At 38.2% G+C, this 17,363-nt stretch overlaps 1 protein-coding gene across 1 annotated transcript in view; it reads right to left on the reverse strand.

The window, feature by feature from the left end:
• INO80C (INO80 complex subunit C) overlaps nucleotides 1–11,280 on the reverse strand; it is an 18,879-nt gene extending 7,599 nt beyond the window's left edge. The window contains 2 exon segments of the mRNA XM_009697870.1: nucleotides 2,042–2,152; nucleotides 11,173–11,280. Of these exon segments, the coding sequence (XP_009696172.1) occupies nucleotides 2,042–2,152; nucleotides 11,173–11,280 (219 nt within the window).
• Nucleotides 11,281–17,363: the final 6,083 nt, after the last annotated feature.

Below are 17,363 nucleotides of genomic sequence, written 5' to 3' on the forward strand. Positions count from 1 at the left end.
TTATAAATTAGTCTGTTAAATTGCTGAGAATGATAGGATTCAATAAGAAAGCTCAGAAAAGATGCTCATGAGCTGATGATGTATCGGGTTTTGGCAATGGATATCTAATATAGAAAGTACATGCAAATGTTTGGTCTGAGGGTAACACCTTAGTAATATAGAGGTCATTGTAAAATACAGACTGCTGGAATATGAGCTGAAAATAGATGTATTACCACATTACTAATTCAAATTCATTACAAGAATTTTCACCCAAATCATTGCATAATGATTTTTTTTTTCAGTAATCTGGTTTCTCAAAAGCAACTATTGAGTTTATATGAACTTATGCCTCTAGGAATGGGCCCGAATATCACCTTGCGTACCTACAATCAAAAGGCAATGACTGCTAAGCGCAAATGCACCAAGCTATCTCTGCACCAGTGAAGTTCAGGAAAAGCTGGAGCTAGGACAGGTGGATCTATTTGTTGCTCTACACAATTATCAGAAGGTCTTCTTCCCCTGCCCCATTGCCAAGGGATGCAAATTCTATTCAGGAAGTTTAGAAAAAGGTAATTTCTTCCTTCTTCTCTGCTTTTAAGTCTATCCTCTGCAGTGAGCTAATGGTTCAAACTTGCACATATTTATGAGAGATAGACATTATTTAATTTATTTTCTTGCTTTTAAGGCAAATCAGGCTGGAAGGATGCAAAAAGTAGTCCAAATTGTTACTACCAGTTCATACCAACAAAAAGCTAGTTAAAACTCAATACATTTCTTCTCAAATTAGTTACTGAATCGAGGAGGACAATTTCATGTTTTTATTATAACTGCCTATTATTTCTGCAGCAGTTGCCAAAGGCCCCGTACATTCATTATTATTGAAAGCATGCAGACATTAGTATTGCCTCTTTGGAAGTGGTGACCTCCCTCTAAGAACTGAAGGATCAGCACAAGCCCACAGGGCTATTTAAATCCTAAATGGAAGCTACATGGAATGCCTCTGGGCGCAAACGGAGCTTTTCCAATACGGCCCATTTCTCGACGGCACTGGCGCTCACTGGAGGATTAGGGTGAGCAAAACATACAGTCGTTTGAATGCCCCTCTCCTGACAGAAGTCATCTGCAAAGCAACTTGCAAGTCAGAGATTAATTTTATACCCACTGCCAAACCTGTGCTTAGTGAGCTGTGCGATGCCCAATTACTCAGGTTTTATGCTGTGGGATATTGTATCTTATTCATACAGAATGAAATCTGGGATAAAATCCTTCTTTCTAAGTACTGGCTTAGGACCAGCAGTCTGAGAAGTTTGCTTCTCTAGAAAGCATTTGTACAGTGTGCCAATGAGTTGGCCCTGGCACAGCAAGAGGAAAAGATATTAAAAACAAACCCAGCAGTGACAGGATTACTAGCTGTAGTCTTCCTTCACCTTCACCCCCAATGTAAACCTCCGAGTGTTTTAGCAGCCTGTATTTCGTCAGCTGTCAGAGTTTACATGACTTCTGAATGCCGGCAAGCCAGGCTTCTGGGGAGCACGGAGTGTTTGCTTCTAAATCTAGCAATTACTGGAAGAGCAGACACCCCAGGTCTGTTAAGAGTTTCAGGGACTCAGATAGGAGCAAAATGCCAGTTGCTAATGACTCTCTGGCTGATTTCTAGTTCAACTCTTTTGTAGCCTGCCTTGGCTAGGAACTAGGAGATGGGATTCCTGCATCCACAGGGGTATTAATTGTTCCTCTTAAGCTGTGGTAGTTTGTGAGATACCATACTATAAAACTTCTGCATTTACCTTGATCTAGCGGGTTTTCTGACTCTGTTCCAGAAGTTAATATAATAGTTCTGCCTCTGGACCAGTGCCATTTTCATGCTATAATATAGTGTGCACTTTGGACCATAGTGTGGCAGGGGCTTGAGGTGAATTTCTTAAAAATTGTCGACCTTTTATTTGGCTGTTAAGCCAACTTTCTTAATATTTACATTAGCAATATGGTTAAATAGAATCCTAGTTAATGTTTTACTTGAAGAGTTTAGAATTTCAAGTTATTAAAATAATATACTTACGATGAAGTTTGGATCTTTAAATGGTAGAGGCTTGACGGTTGTTTCCGCTGATCCTGTGCTGGAGTCTGTGTTCAGAAATTTGTTATCATTCATGGCCTCTCCACCTGCACTCTGAAGAAAAAATACAATCTTACTGCTTCTTACTCTCAGCAAGTTTATACTGCAGAAAGAGTCATCTGCTCTATTACCGACCTGATGCCTTTTTAGCCTTCCTATCTCTTTGGAATCTTTAAAGATGTTGCACACCAGCAGTGGGGAAGCATGAAACAGAATATTTGTCAAGCAATTTACAACTGACACATAAAGGGGAGGGGAATAAGAGTAGCCAAAGCCTACTGAGTAGAAACAGCATCGAGTTTATTTCAGTATTAATGAAAGCCATCTCTATAAAGTGCAAGACAGCATGTGAAACCTGAAACAGCAGAAACGTACATTGGATCTATTTCAGAATGTTCCGTATTAGTGCATTAACAGGAATATATAAAATTTATAAAAAGTTTTTTTCAAGGTTCTAAAGAAAAATTGATTAATCAGTTTATTCTTCATCCTTGTCCTCAATTGTGCCTGTGTGAAGATTGAGACAAAAAAGTACTTTATTTTATATATATTATTTTTACATACAAGCCTCACAAAATCTACATGGGTACTAGTTGGTGTTTTCTAGGCTTTTCTTTAGGGTTTATCTATTTAGCAGGAAGAGCAGCTGGAGAAGGTGTGTGTGTGACTGGAAAGCTCAAAATGTTGTGTGGCAGTCTAACCAATTTCTGATAGTTCTGCATGGCTGAGTTTATGTTGTTTTTTATTTTGTGAATGCCCTGTAAGTCTCCACACTACCAGAACTAGCCCATGCTACATACATAAATGTTCGTCGTGAAATCCTGATCTATACTGAAGCCAATGAGAATTTTGCCATTGAGTTTGGCAGTTCAGTCCATAGGATTTCATACCTTCATTCTGTTTTCTCTTGAAGAACAAAAAGGTTGGCTAAAAGCTAAATCAATATTTACTGAATGAGTGGTTAAAATGTTTCTTTACTTTACCTTCAGACAGATAATACTTAGAACAAAAGAAGTTCTCCTGTGAAAACCTGCACTGCAAAACCTTCTGTGTTGATACAATACTCTTTTAAGTAGGAGAAGAAAGGATCATTACTAATAGTGAATTATAGGAGTATCTCTAGAAACTGAGACTATATGGCAAAGGCCGTGATTCAGCATATCCTCCTCCATGTGAGTACAAGGGAAGTGTTTGTATTCTTAACTAAATGCATTAGTAATTACAGGATTAGGGACTAGGCAACTTGAACTCTTCTTTGGGGAAATACATCCAGTTATTCAACAATGCCTGTTTTTAACATAGCAAGGAGAGGTCTTTAATATTCAAAGTATGGTATAAAGACGCATTCAAGTAAAATAGTCATGTTTCTAGTGTCTTATTAAAGTAAAATATGTGAATAGAGACGATCTATTTTCAAAACAACAGTCAGTCCTCTGTAAGCCCATAGTACAGGGGATACAGCCAAAATAACATCAGTGGAAGCAACACTGAAGTCTGTAGCTTAAACTTGATTCTTCCCTTGCTGAGGACAACATTAAAAGGCAGTGACTGTCAGAGAAACAGGAGAAATGCAGATGGATGTTTAGAAACATGTGCATTATGTGACAGCAAGCAGGGAAAATATCTTCAGCAATCCTGAGTAAAGTGGTTTTATACAATGAGTTGCTAGGTTTCAAACTATATTCTTGCACATGCACGCTTCCAGCACTTCAGATTTCAGCAGCAAACATTAAAGTCAATCTCGAGAAAGATAAGGCTGGAGAGACAAGATTATTTTTGATGAATAAATTATCTCTGATACCACTCATTATCAGTGTAAATTCTCTAAGTGGAGGAATCAGCACTCACAGTTATTCTTCAAAGCATTCTTGCCTTTTATTTGGTACCATTTGGTCGGTTTTAAATCCAATCCCACAGTTTTTTATTAATTAATTTCTCACTTTTGCCCCTTCAGTGATCTTCTCCTAAGTATTCTGTTGTTTATGAAATAGGTTTTGAGTAGCATTCCAACAATATCTCAAAACAGTATCTAGTATTTTGAGGCAGAGCAAATAAAAATAGTTAAACAGTAAAGGGGAAAAAGCTTCCTTATACATATAGTCCTTAATTTCTGCAGCTGGGTGCACTTACATATTGCACTCACCATCTTCAGTGGGTTTTTCTGTGTGGATTCAGTGTTAATCTTGCTAGTGCATTGCGAAGGAAAGTAAGGAACTGTTCCTGGCAGGATAATTCCTGAATGTAAATTCTACATGTTGTTTCTTTTCCGGACCAACCCCTAAGAGATTTCAGGTATTAGCACTGCTAAGAGTTGGCATAACTCACGTTACAGACCAGATGTTAATTTTGTTTGTGCTGGCATCCCTTGCACAGTGGCAGAGGCAGCAGGATCTGGAGCAGCAGCTGCTGCTTTTCTGGGCCATGTGGACACCCAAGTCATCCTCCAGTCCCACTGAGACGTAATGCCAGCAGTAGCTTCTGGATCTGTCATGGAGAATTTGAGTGCAGTGGTTTCCTCTCCAAGGCAAAGGGTGCAGGACTGTAAAGCAGCTTGCATACCATGGTGGTATGCAATTGATATCATGATTTCAGAGCCCTGTGACAGACTGGGAAGCAACTAAGACCGAGTACTACGATCCCAGTTAAATGCTGGGAAGTGAGATAAAGACATACTATAGAGGCACGCCAGTTCCCTCACTCAGCTTGTATGAAAACGCTGATTTTTAGCAGTAGCACTATGGAAGAGAGATACTCAGCTAATGTGCTTTTCTTTCTGGAAAAACATTAAAGACTTGAGTAGAAGCACTGCTTCCAGAATAATGTGCTACTGCACAGAGGAGTGAACTCTGGCAAGTACAGAGCTTTGAAATGCTCTCCGTGCAGCCTGCAGAAGTCTCAGTTGATACCCTGAGCAGTTTTATAGCCACAAACTGAAAGTGTCTCAACAATCTACAAATCTGTCCAGCCTACATTTTAAAATGCCAGGATTTGAAACATAAGAAACATCTTTTAATGTTTCAGGTTTGTTTTTTGAAAGTTGTTTTAAAGGCAGGAGGGGAGATGCCAAATGAATTTTAGCCAATATGGATCTACCTTTGTACTGCAAAACCCATGTTTCCTGAAAGTGAATAATACAGTGATAACACAAAACATTATTGACAGCCTGAAAGAATATTCCTCAGTGAACAATTACTGTACAGTAAAGGTCATCTTTAACTTTTAACATTAGTTGAACAAATCTCTCCCAAATGTGCTTGTTTGCTTGGTCGTTTAGTTTGGAAGATTGTTCATTCTTCGCAGTCATGTGTTGGGGCAAACAAAACAGGAATGAATTCAAATCCCCTTTGTAGTCCTAGGAAGGTCTGGTGAGCAGCGTGCGGAAGCGCCTGTCACCAGGGAACATGTCCTGCTCAATGTGTGCTGTAACCCCCAGTCACGCGTAGGGTAACTTCCCCTTCCTGCCCAATTCACAACCAGCCCCCAGCACATTTTCTCTACCCAGCCAGTCTCTTAGCTAACTCCCTCACCTCCAGCGTCCTAGGATAATCCCAAATGCTTTGCAGTAGAGCTAGAATCAAAGTGTAACCATGGGCTGAAACTCTCCATAGCTTCTTTAAAGCTTCTTTTTAACTGAGCTTGTAATGTAAACATCCTTTATGGGGAGCTCAATATACACTTCAAGGAGAGAGAGAGTGAGGCAGCTTTTAATGTGCACTTTATAACTAAATTGTGTCTTTTAAACCGTGGTTTATGTAACTAGGGCTACAGGGAATTTGTGCTACAATAGTCACTAAGCAGTGTATGTTTTTCTGCATAGGCTGTTGAAGATTATTACAACAAAGACTTTGGAGTGGCTTTACATTTACAGGGTACATCTGCACCGGCAAATGAAGGTGTGATTTCAGTACAGCTGAACCTGCTTACGCTAGTTTTACCCCAAATAACAACAAAAACACTGGAGTAAAGACTGCAGCCAAGATATCAGTAACTATGTTCATCCCTTCGCACCAACTCTTCCTCTGGCTGTTAACCTCCACAGAAGTCCATGCTGCCACCTCTTCTCATGTTACCTACCTCTGTTCTCCTCCTCCTCCTCCTCCCTGTATCCTCCTTAGCCAGGTGCAGAGCAACCCGGACTGGAATTGCATGTTTGAAAAGTTGTAGACAGCAGGTCAAATGCTCCTTGCAGGACCACTTGTGCAATCTTATTCCCTCTTTCAAGTTGTGCTTATGTGCTTGAGCTGAATTTTAACTCCAACCACAGTGTGACAGGTTGGCAACCTCTGTCCCTCCTGGCATATGAGTGAGAAGTGCTGCTTCTTTTTCGCTTTTCTTTTCACAAGACCATCTATCGAGTATTTGGTGCATCCCAGCTGGGTGGGACACTGTCCTCCCCGTTACGTACTAGGACTGGGTGTGAGTCGCTGGGTGAGGAAGCTGGCTGAGGACTTCACTTGGTTAGGAGACAGCAAAAATTCGAGAGCGAGCAAAGACCTGCAGCAAACACTTGGGAGTCCTAAGAGGTTTGTTGTAAGAGCAGCCAAGTCTGGGGAAGAGACCTGAGCTAAGCTTTGCTACCTTAACACTGGTTTCTTTTGAATAAAGCCAAACCCCAGGAATGAGCCTAGTTTGGACCCTACTGTATGTGCTGTCTGTAGTGGGAGAAAACACACACTGGGAGGCTGCCTATTCACATACTACTTTCAATCTTAGGTTTTGGTAGATCTATTAATTTTTTCAATATATTCTGTTCCAAATTCCCTACCGCAGATGTATTGGTTTTCACATGATTTCCAAAGATTGCTCCATCTGTCTGGTTTTATTTAGGGAGAGGACAAGCAAAACTTGTAGACCATGGAAGCTGAATTCTTTGTTTTGGCTATTTCTAGGTGGAATCAGCACTGTGGGGTTTGGGATGGGTGTCTGTGATGGGACTAAATACCAGGTGCAATTAGCTTATTATGAAAGTGCTTGTCTGAATCATCATTCCTTTTTTTTTTTTTTTTCCGCCAGCAAGGATTAAAACTACATAACAGAATAACTGATATATGCTGAAGTATCATTTCTTACCTATTTATTTTTGGATTATATTCTATAATGTTTTTTTCATTATTTTAGACTAACAGGATTTTACAAAGTATAAAAAATATTAAAAAATAATGAAACACAAAAGTCAAAGACGTACATTTGTGCATTTTTGCCATCCTATAGCTGCATACCATGCATGTCATGGCTTAGAAAAAAATAGATTTGCACATCACTGAAGGTACACTACAATCATCAGTGGCCATTTTGACTAGATGTTACAGTTTTACATTGTAAAACAGAATTAAAAAATAGAAGATAAACTGAAGAGTGTGTTGGTAAAGTAAAACTTAAATGCATTAATAAATTCCGGAAGAACTGGAAAGGGAGTTTCTAGTTTAAAGGAGCAAAAACAATACTGTAAACATTGATTTTTCTCTGTCTGTTTTGTTTTCTGCAAATCATTAATTCGTTAGTCAATTTTAACACTATTGAGTACAGCAGTTGTAGATGAGGGTTATTACATATGTAGTTTTTTGCTTTGGTTTTGATTCTACATTCAGTATTTCTGGTACTCTGGCTTTGTGTTAAAGTGATGACTAGGGGGTTGTATGTGACTATTGACAAAAGAAGTAGTAAGAGGGGTCTGGTTCTAAATCAGGCCCTCACACTTGGTGATAACTTTGCCCCAAGCACCCAGTTTGGCTTGCTGCAGAACCCACTTGTCTCCAACCTTTGTATGTGAAGTTCAATAAATAGTTTGAAGTATTTTCACTTACTTTTGGCAGCTGATTTTCATAACCACAATAATACTACAATGAGATTCTTAATTTCATTGACACAGTTGTTTTAATTCAGCCTCAATAATGGTATATGTTTAATTATTCCTATAGTAGGTTACTTCTAAAGCAACTTGGGTATTGCACCCAACCTGTGGCAACTTCCTCAGCTTTTAGCTGTAAGTTCTGTGACATTCTGACGAAGCTGTGGCATGAAGCTAGGAAAGTAAATGGTAATTTATAAAACAGAGAGATTTATAAAACAGAGAGATAATAGCTGTATTTTCACTAGCAGCCAATTACAGTGAGTGAGAATGCCATGTGGAAACAGAGCACAAATGTCACTAGATGACAGCAGCGATGATACAAGCAGACTTTTAAAAATTGGGAAGAGACTTTGAATGTCAGCTATTTAACAGAGTCCCTGCTAATACTGCTCATACTGGAACATATATTAAGCTGTTTGATTAATATATTAGCTCTCACTGTATAACAAGCCCGGTACAGGCTCTTGCACATTCTGAATATTTAATTCATTTAACTTTTCATGATGACATGACAGGAGCTATTAAAACTTGAACACATACACTCTGGCAGACAAAAATGCAGCTCTTTACATTGCTGGGAACAATTCACGGAGAAAGCTGTCAGAATTAGACATGCTTAAGCTCAAGTTAAAATGACAGCTAAAAAATTTCTCATCGCCAATGTCATTAGCATAGTGCATTTCTGAAAGCAAACTCACTGAAGACTCAATAACAATATAAAAGTGAAGAAATAGCACTGAACAAGATTAACTCTCTCCACATCTGTTACAGAAAAGTTTGCTGGTAAGACTTATTCAGTAACATCTATAAACATGTCTTCCCCATCTGGTTGCATTTTACTGGTTCTTGGATAAAAAACCTTATTCCCTCTTCCTTTCCACTCACTAAAATGAAGCCCAATACAATTTCCCCAGCCTCTTCTCTCTCAGCATGGTAGCATGTGGTACATGGTAGCATTTTAGGAACATTCTCCCTTCACAGAAGGTCCTACCTTACTTTAGAAGAGGACAAAAAATATTTCAGCTTGAAAATGTTCAAATGCTAGGAAGGAAAAAAAATAATCTTGCATATTCACAGCAAATTTTGTTCCACAGGGTACTGAAAAACTCAATTTACTGAACAAAAAAACTGAGTAGGAGCTAGCTGAAAACAGGTATTAAGTACAGTGCAGATCAATGTCCTTGATTTCAAGCAGCTAGTAGGGTGGGCAAGACAGTCATGCATACATTGTAAACTGGGAGTAAATCTATTTAAGTCAATGGGTTTCATCATTGCCAACTCATCTTAAAATACAAGTTTTCTCGTACAGGTTTCTGCTTCCATTGACATCAAAAGTAAATCTCCCAAATGCCCATCAACAAAAATATTTTTGTTTAAATTATGACGTTGTCCTCAGATCCCGCTGCTGCTTTCACTTACAGAGAAAGCTGAGGGAGGGTTATTAGAAACAAACATAGCAACACAAAACTTGAAATTAGATTGTTGAATTATTATTATAATAGTTTGTAATTCCAAGTACATGTCATTAAATGTACTTCATTGTCTTCTAAGCATTCCCCAGAGGACTTCTGAGTCACGTGTCAAACTACTTTTTGGTGTGAGACTTACAAAATCTGCCCTTCCTGAAGCAGCAGTTCTTTCTCTCTAACTTGCTGAGTATTTCTGCTGAGTATCAAGAGTTAATCAACTACGCAAATTAACTCCAAATATATGACTAAAATTCAGAAATAATCTCTCCTGTTGGGTGTATAAGAGGAAGGGGGGAGCTGTTTGAAGCAGGACATGCAAAAATGTTTCAATTGCGATCTAAATAAATAAAGATAATACATAAAGACACATATGCTGTCCAGAAAGCAATCTGTACATTAAGCTTTCGAACTTTTAGACAGCTGTTTTGAGGTGAGTTAAACCCTCTTACATTCCAACTGCCTTAGAAAGGGTGAATAAAATTTTACTCATGCACTAAAAGATTGGACTGTCACGAAGTGATGGATGGCTTTCCTATGTTCACTGTAGGGCATTTCAATACCATAGACTCCAAGTGCTCTTGATTAAAAGGCGACATTCTCATTTAGGGTCTCGTCACTGCCTGAGCTTCAAACCATTATCATTCACCTGCACTGGTGCTTCCAGTGACAAAATACTTACCAAAACGTATAAAATACTAATTACTTTAGTCACTTTGATAGAGGTATAAAACACCCTAAAGCAAAGCTCTATTAAGCTGTGTGAGGGTTTGAATTAAAAATTAAAAATGCAGCCAAAGGGAGAATAAGATTTTAATTACATTCCCCACCTCTCAAACATTTCTTGAAAACCTCAGGGAAAAAGACGTAGCAATTTCATGACACAAGAACTCCCTTCTTACTGGTACTGCTCACTTAAGAAAATAAAAAAAAAAATCCAGAAAAACTCAAGTTTACTTTGTTCTCTTCAAAATTATTAAACTTTCAAGCACAGAAAGAGACTAACAAGTTTCAATAAAAAGCTGTGATTTCTTCTCAAGAGATTTCAGATGCCAAACATATTTTTCCATTTAAAAACTTTCAAGCACTATGATAGACAAAGTTTTATAACTTACAGATATTTCAAGGAAAAAAAATTACTATTTTCTATGGGGAAAAGCCTCAAATAAAATGTAATTGGGACGCAACTGTGAATAGCTTCACACTATCTCAGAAATGTTTGGTTTAATTTGCATTTGCCACAAAGCTCCCTTTGGCTTAAATAATTGCAAAAGATCTCTCACTTTTAGATTTCATTTGGTGGATTGGGACTATTCCTTGTTTATAACGTTTGACAGTTTCCTTTATTAAGAAAATTGTAACTTGGACAAATTCATGAGCTAAATGGCATGCTGAAGCAGCTCTGGAGCTAAAAATTTCAGCATATATGGAATGAAAAAGCCCATGTTAGTTCATACTTTCACCAAGCGTAAAACTGAGCCCAGGTAACAGAATATTTTGATTCCCCAAGTGAAAAAAAAAGTCTTCTAAATTGATGGGCCTTAAGACTGAAAATGGATGGAAGCATACTAGCAAAAAAGACTACAGTAAATCACAACTGAATTTTTATAAAAAATTCCATTATATTCCTTTCTCTATCAGAAAAATTCAGTTCAGTCAAGGACTTCAGCTAAACTGCTTCTTAAAGTTTAAAATACATAATTTGATATAGAACAGTTAAGGTCAAAGTATTTTTGGAGAAAAGACTGGAGGATTACAATATGCTCATGTGCTGTTAACATTGTAATGCTGCTCAGAGACTGTATCAAAATCCTTCTGTTGAATAACAGGCTTCAGCCAAGGTAGAAGGATCCAAGTCCATTCATCTGCGTATGACTAAACCAGGGACGGGGAAAGCAAAAAGGTATCAGCTCTTATGGCTGACGGGAAAGCAACTCCATTCTCAAAAAAATACTCAGTTTCCTGATTCTAGTTTATTCTGTAAAACATTATCCATTTTGACAGGAAACAACGTTTGATAACAAACAAAAACAAAACAATGTTTCTTCAAGGAAAGGCAATTAATTAGTTTCGAGCAAAGACAGGGTGCATCTTTCTTCCAGAGCTCCTATTCCATCTATTTTTCTCAGGAAAAATAGACCTGAATTAGAATAGTCACATTTTACATTCAGATGTTATGGACTAACTGGTAAACCAATACAGAAAACAAAACTTTACTTTTGCATTTTCCCTATTTTTTGCACTTCCTTCTGTCTGTCTTAATTGTCACTTTAAGTAGATAAAAATTCTACTTCTATTATGTTTCTTCTAACTACACCTACTGCTGCCATGATGCATTAATAAATACTAGCAGTTGCACTGCAAAGGCTTAGCACTGCAGTTTGAAGTTACTCAGAAGGTTTTTCCATTTCTGTACAGGTACTTAAGACTGTCATACCCAACACAATGTCAGAAAGACAAACATTAGGAACACTGACGTATGGAACATTCCACTTCTAAAGCAACTAAGAATAAAAATATTCTTTCTACAAACCTTCAAAAGGTTCTCAAAGGCATAACATATCAGAGAGCAGTAATTGTATCAGATGCTCTGAAGGTCTTTAAAAGAGGACAAGAAAAGAAACTATACCTTAGTTTTTAAAAATCTTCAGACTACAAACGTTATCTTTTTTGTTTGTCCTGTATTATGGGACAAAAAAAAATAGTATCTGGCTGTACATGCCCTGAATACTACATCCGCTTTCCTTCATCTAGCAAATTCAATACCAAAAAAAACCTGCTTTGAATAGCACACGAGATCTCCTGTACTCAGCAAAACTGTAGGTGCATTATCCTATGGATACCTACATTTAACTGGCTAATGAAACAAACTGATGACTGAACCAACAGAAACATACGGCAAATTCTAATTTAGATGAAAATAAGGTAATACAAGTATTTATTGTAGACTCTTTTGAGGCTGCTCAGTAGGAAAAGGGAGGAGAGAGTTTTATAGTGATGCTAACTTCAAGGCAAATTTCTGAAATATTTCTGCAGAAACATTTGTAAAAGTAGGTGGTTGTTTACTCAACTATGTAAGTTCTGTGGCCATACACTTCACCCTGATACTATATATTGAAGTTGAGGAACTGCAGCATATCTGAAAAGCACCAGACAGTTCAGTGTTTTGCATATAAACTTTTATCCCGACTGCCTTTTTTGCTGGACTTGAAACAGAACTGTTAAAAGACTTGACTTTTCCACTACATTAGCATCAGTGAAGTTTTGGGATCATGTTCATGATCGTAGGTGAGAGGGAAACAGTATTTAATATTTTGTGATGGGATTAACAAGATATTTTACAAAGTTTCCCACAATGAATTATTTAGCAAATAAAAAAAACACCTTTTGGACAGATGGAAAGGAGGAGGATAAAAAGGGCAATTCTGTGGCTGCAACAAAAGGCAATTCTGGCTGCAACAAATAGGTTTAACAAAAATTAAGGAGAAAATGGAATTTCTGACTTAGGAAAATTAAGGTCATTAATGTGAGCTTCAAACTAGCATTGCTAGTTCTAGATGATGTAAACAGAGATAATGAACTTAAGGAGTAAGAACTTTCCAGCTAACTACTTCCGTTTGAGGAACCTGAACACACTGCAGATGTCAAAGAAAAATGGCCTTCTATTCCAGTTTGTTGATTTTAAGACTTAATTTTGCTGTAAGAACATTGTGCTGTTCCTCCCAGGGAAAAGCAGTTCTACTAAAAAGTAACTATTGTTACAGTGTAGGGAGAATTAATATTCTCTAAAGGTAGTCATTGAGTTTTGGGCCTAATACAATTAACACACTATGGGGAAAAGTACCCAGCTGAGGTACCCAGACGGGCCTATGGAAGGAGCATACGACTGCTCATTTAGGGAGAGGACGCACCCATCTTAATCGCATACATCAGATGTCGGAAATGAGACACAGTAACGCGGAATCATTGAGGCTGGAAGGGGTCTTGAGAGGTCACTAGCCCACCTCCTGCTCAAAGCAGGGTCAAAACTGACCTTGGACCAGGCTGCTTAGGGCTTTGTCCCAGCAGGTGTTGAACACCTCCAAGGACAGAGATTCCACAGCTCTCTGGGCAGCTCTCCATCTCCCTAGTTAGAAATCAATATCCTATAAAATAGAAAATACTGGGTTTATTAACAAAAAGCTCTTTTGGTCATAAGCAGTCATATAACTCACATTAATTACTGCCCTAATTTCTGCATGTTCCATTTCAGCAGTATTTCGCTGTGGTCCTGATGGTTTCAGGGCATGAATGTAACAAAGTTTCTGGGAAGAGGGGTCATCTTTTATTAAATGTACCTGTTTATCTGGAAAATTAAGACAAGCTTCTGGATGGACTGCATACTAATACACCACTGACTCAACAGAAAGACTGTTTTTATGGCACATAACTTTCACACAGTTTACTACAGGGTTTTAACTCCCTCCTCCTTTCTCCTAGACAATCAGTATTTTCATAATACTCTCTCCCTTCCCTGATTAACATCCCCTGTACTCCTGGCATGCAACTAGACCAAAGATGGTCTACTTGACATATACCTAACCAAACTCTAAGCAGTTGATCTGTATTTAGCTTGGGATGTTGCCGTTTAATTTTCCATTTGAAAAGACTGGTATGCTTGAAAGCTTATTTGATTTTTTCCAGCTATACCACTTAAGTGACACTATCCATACCTGTAAATCTTGTCTAATTTATGCAGAAACTATCATAGGTGTCTCAGCCTTTTCTGCCTTTCTTCTCATTCTTTCACTCAGAAAAGCATAAATCTGAGGAGGCAGTAACTAAAGCTGTCGTGACAAGCACGTTGCATCTTTATGAACACAGGGGTAAAGTAGTGCTACAAGCACACCCAACACTAGAAGTGCAGAAAAGTAAAAAAACCTAACTTGCTTAAAACTGTGTAGAAGGTTTCACCTCTAGGCCTGTGGATGTTTACAAAATGAGCTATCTTTTTTACATATGTCAGATTTTATGTAATTCACATGTTAGGCAGGTTGTGCACAGAAGCACATGAAGTGCGATATTTTGTCTGTTTAATGAAAATTAAGGACATACGATATACAACAAATAATTTTTCTGTTTAATAAATTGTAAAAGGACAGATATGATACGAGAAGTCTCTCTTCATGTGGTAAATTCTAGCAATGGTCTGTAATGCTTTACAGAAGGATTTTTCTTTTAATTCCCTAGAATGCTCCTTATCCACAGCAGGGTCTTATAATCGGCAAGGACAATTTTTCTTCCTGAATCAGCCAACACTTACACCCTGGGGCAGAATGATTACAAACCACGTAACTACAGATATTCACCCCTCCCAGAATGATGGGCTCTGCCACAGTTTATTTACATATTACTCACAAAATAGTTTCCTTCTATCCATTTCAATTTTGTTTCTTGAATTAACAGTGATGCATTTTTATTACAACATAAATGCATGTTATTAGATGGCTTGACTATCTAGCTTTTTGGGTAGAGTTTTGGAAGGGAGATTTCTGATCCCTGTGTGCACAACTGTGTATTTTGCCTTAAAATTATCGTTAGACAAAATATGTAACAGAAATAAATACCTAAAAGACATAACCAGACCATTCTGGTTCAATACCAACTGTGTTCAATACCAGACTATGGAGCTGTTCCCTTTGGAACAGACAGAACCTCCATCCTCCGCTGTAGAGGGGAAAACATGTCCGTGCTCCCCTCCCACCACACCAGACTGGCTTCCAGCCTGGTGGTTAGGGGGTGTGGGGAAAAAGAGGGTTTGAATCCCCCTAGGCAATGGCAGGAACAGGACTAATTTCAAGTGGGGGACACAGCAAGCACTTGTAAGGACACGTGATATAAAAAGCAAGTATCAGTGCTGTAAGTGTGACTTCTGTTCTACTTTTGAAAGAAAGGATTTAATATCTGCTTTCAGAAAGGCAAGATGTTCATGGTTCTGAATCTGAAGTAGAAAGAGTTGCCTAAATCTTCAGGGAGAAGTAGAATTAGGACTCATCTAGAGTATTTCCTGCTAGCTTATTTTGATGGCATCTCACAAAGCTTGCTGGAGTTTGTAGGATCAGTTAAGGTACTTAAAGACTGACAGACAAGCAGTACGATAGCTGAAGCTGTTACTCTTCAGGTCTTCCCACAGCCAGGGACACTGGATCCACTAATGAATCAGATCTTGATCTGCTCCAGGTTTCATTTACTTTGTTGCAGTACTCTAATGAAATCTGCAGTTAAGAGTATCTAAGCTCATGAAATAGCTCACTAGCAGTGGAAAAGCGGTTTTCCTTGCCATGTGGTCCTGTTTCTTCCTTCAGCTACCTCCAACACCAGTTAGATCTCCCTGTGAATCAGTCCAGTTCACCAATGTAGCAGGAGACAATGCAGGTTCCTGGGAGAAGCGGAAGGTTTGGTAAGTCTGTCTTTCGACTGAGGACCTCCATCAGTGGCTGAGCCGGTCTGGTGAGTACCCAGGCTGGCGTGATGCAGGCAGCAGGAGACTTGTGGGGGTGGGTAAGAGTGAAGAAGATAGGAAGAGACTGGGACTCTTTCCTTTTTGATCATGAGAAGCTCACAGATTGCCTAAGTGAGCCTCTTGAAATTGCAGGTGTGCTTTGCAGTGAGACAAGACATGCTGTTCATGGATATAAATTCTGCTGTGAGGGCCCAGGTGTATTTCACAGCACGGAGTGTCACAACTCTTACGGCTTTCTGCAGGGCTAAATAAATAGCCAATGTCTCCATTCTGTTTTCTTGGAATGCTTAAAAAATGTGTTCAAAACCATCCCAGGCTACCCAATTAATATTTCTATTAGCCTTTCTAATAAAAAAGTAATACGTTTATATAACTACTAATGCCTTGCTAAAGCAAGAACTGAAGTTATTACCTAACACATGCATTACACTTTACAAAAATGTGAAAAACAGTCTGACACCTCTTCAATCTGCAGTATCTAGACAGTTAAATTATTCCAAGTTCTCTTTTGTTAATCTGAACCTTTTAATGCACTAACTGGATTCTGAATTGCTTTTTAGGAGCACCGTCTCTCAGACAAAATGTCATGCTAAAGTACGTGCATGCAGTGTTTTAGATTGCTCTTTTTCTTTCAAAAAATAACCCGTCCTATTTTAGCTCCTTATGATAGAAGCAGTGAACCATCTTTATTATCTCTTCTAAGTTTCTTGCATATTTATTATGAATCGTGAAATTAGGTGTGATCATAGTAAGATTCTCCACTTTCTGTTAGCTAAAGGAAAAATGAAAATTCTCTACTAGGATAAGGGGAGAAGGTAAAAAAAAATGACATCAGCATACTGATGCCCATAGTAAAAGTCAATAGACATATGCTTTTGCCTTTCTACAACATAACACATCTGTGTTTACTCTAAATCTAAAATCTAATCACATTTGGTTGGGGGGTTGGCAATTCTGTGAGACTACCATAGTCTGGTTTGGAAATTCATATGCTTTTATGATTACAGATCATCTAAAGCCTTCAATATGTGATGTCAAGCAAAGTCAATTCTTAGCTCTCTGTTTTGACAGTTTCCCTTTTAATCTACATTGCTCTATAAAAGCAATTCCCTTCTTTTTAATAAAGCTAAAGTTAAAACACACATAACTTTTGCCAGATTTGCCTACAAAATCTGCTAATTGTCTTTTAATTATCATTTTTTTCCCATCAGGTACTGGAGGGATTCTGGTTCTTTAACAGATTTGACTACAAATGTGCAAGTGACAAATCTGATACCTCAGGATAATCCTGGCTCCCATTAGTTGACTGCCTCAAAATAAGCTGGTTTTTGGGAAGAGTACAAAAACCCCATGAAAGAAGAGATGCTTGATACTTCAGCTGTTCACTGTCTGCTTTGTGGCAGAAAGTATCTTTGTGGTTTGAAAGGATTAGGTGGTCTAAGTGGT

This window comes from Cariama cristata, unplaced genomic scaffold (genome assembly GCF_000690535.1).
Source record: "Cariama cristata isolate BGI_N322 unplaced genomic scaffold, ASM69053v1 scaffold17413, whole genome shotgun sequence".
NCBI lineage: Eukaryota > Metazoa > Chordata > Aves > Cariamiformes > Cariamidae > Cariama > Cariama cristata.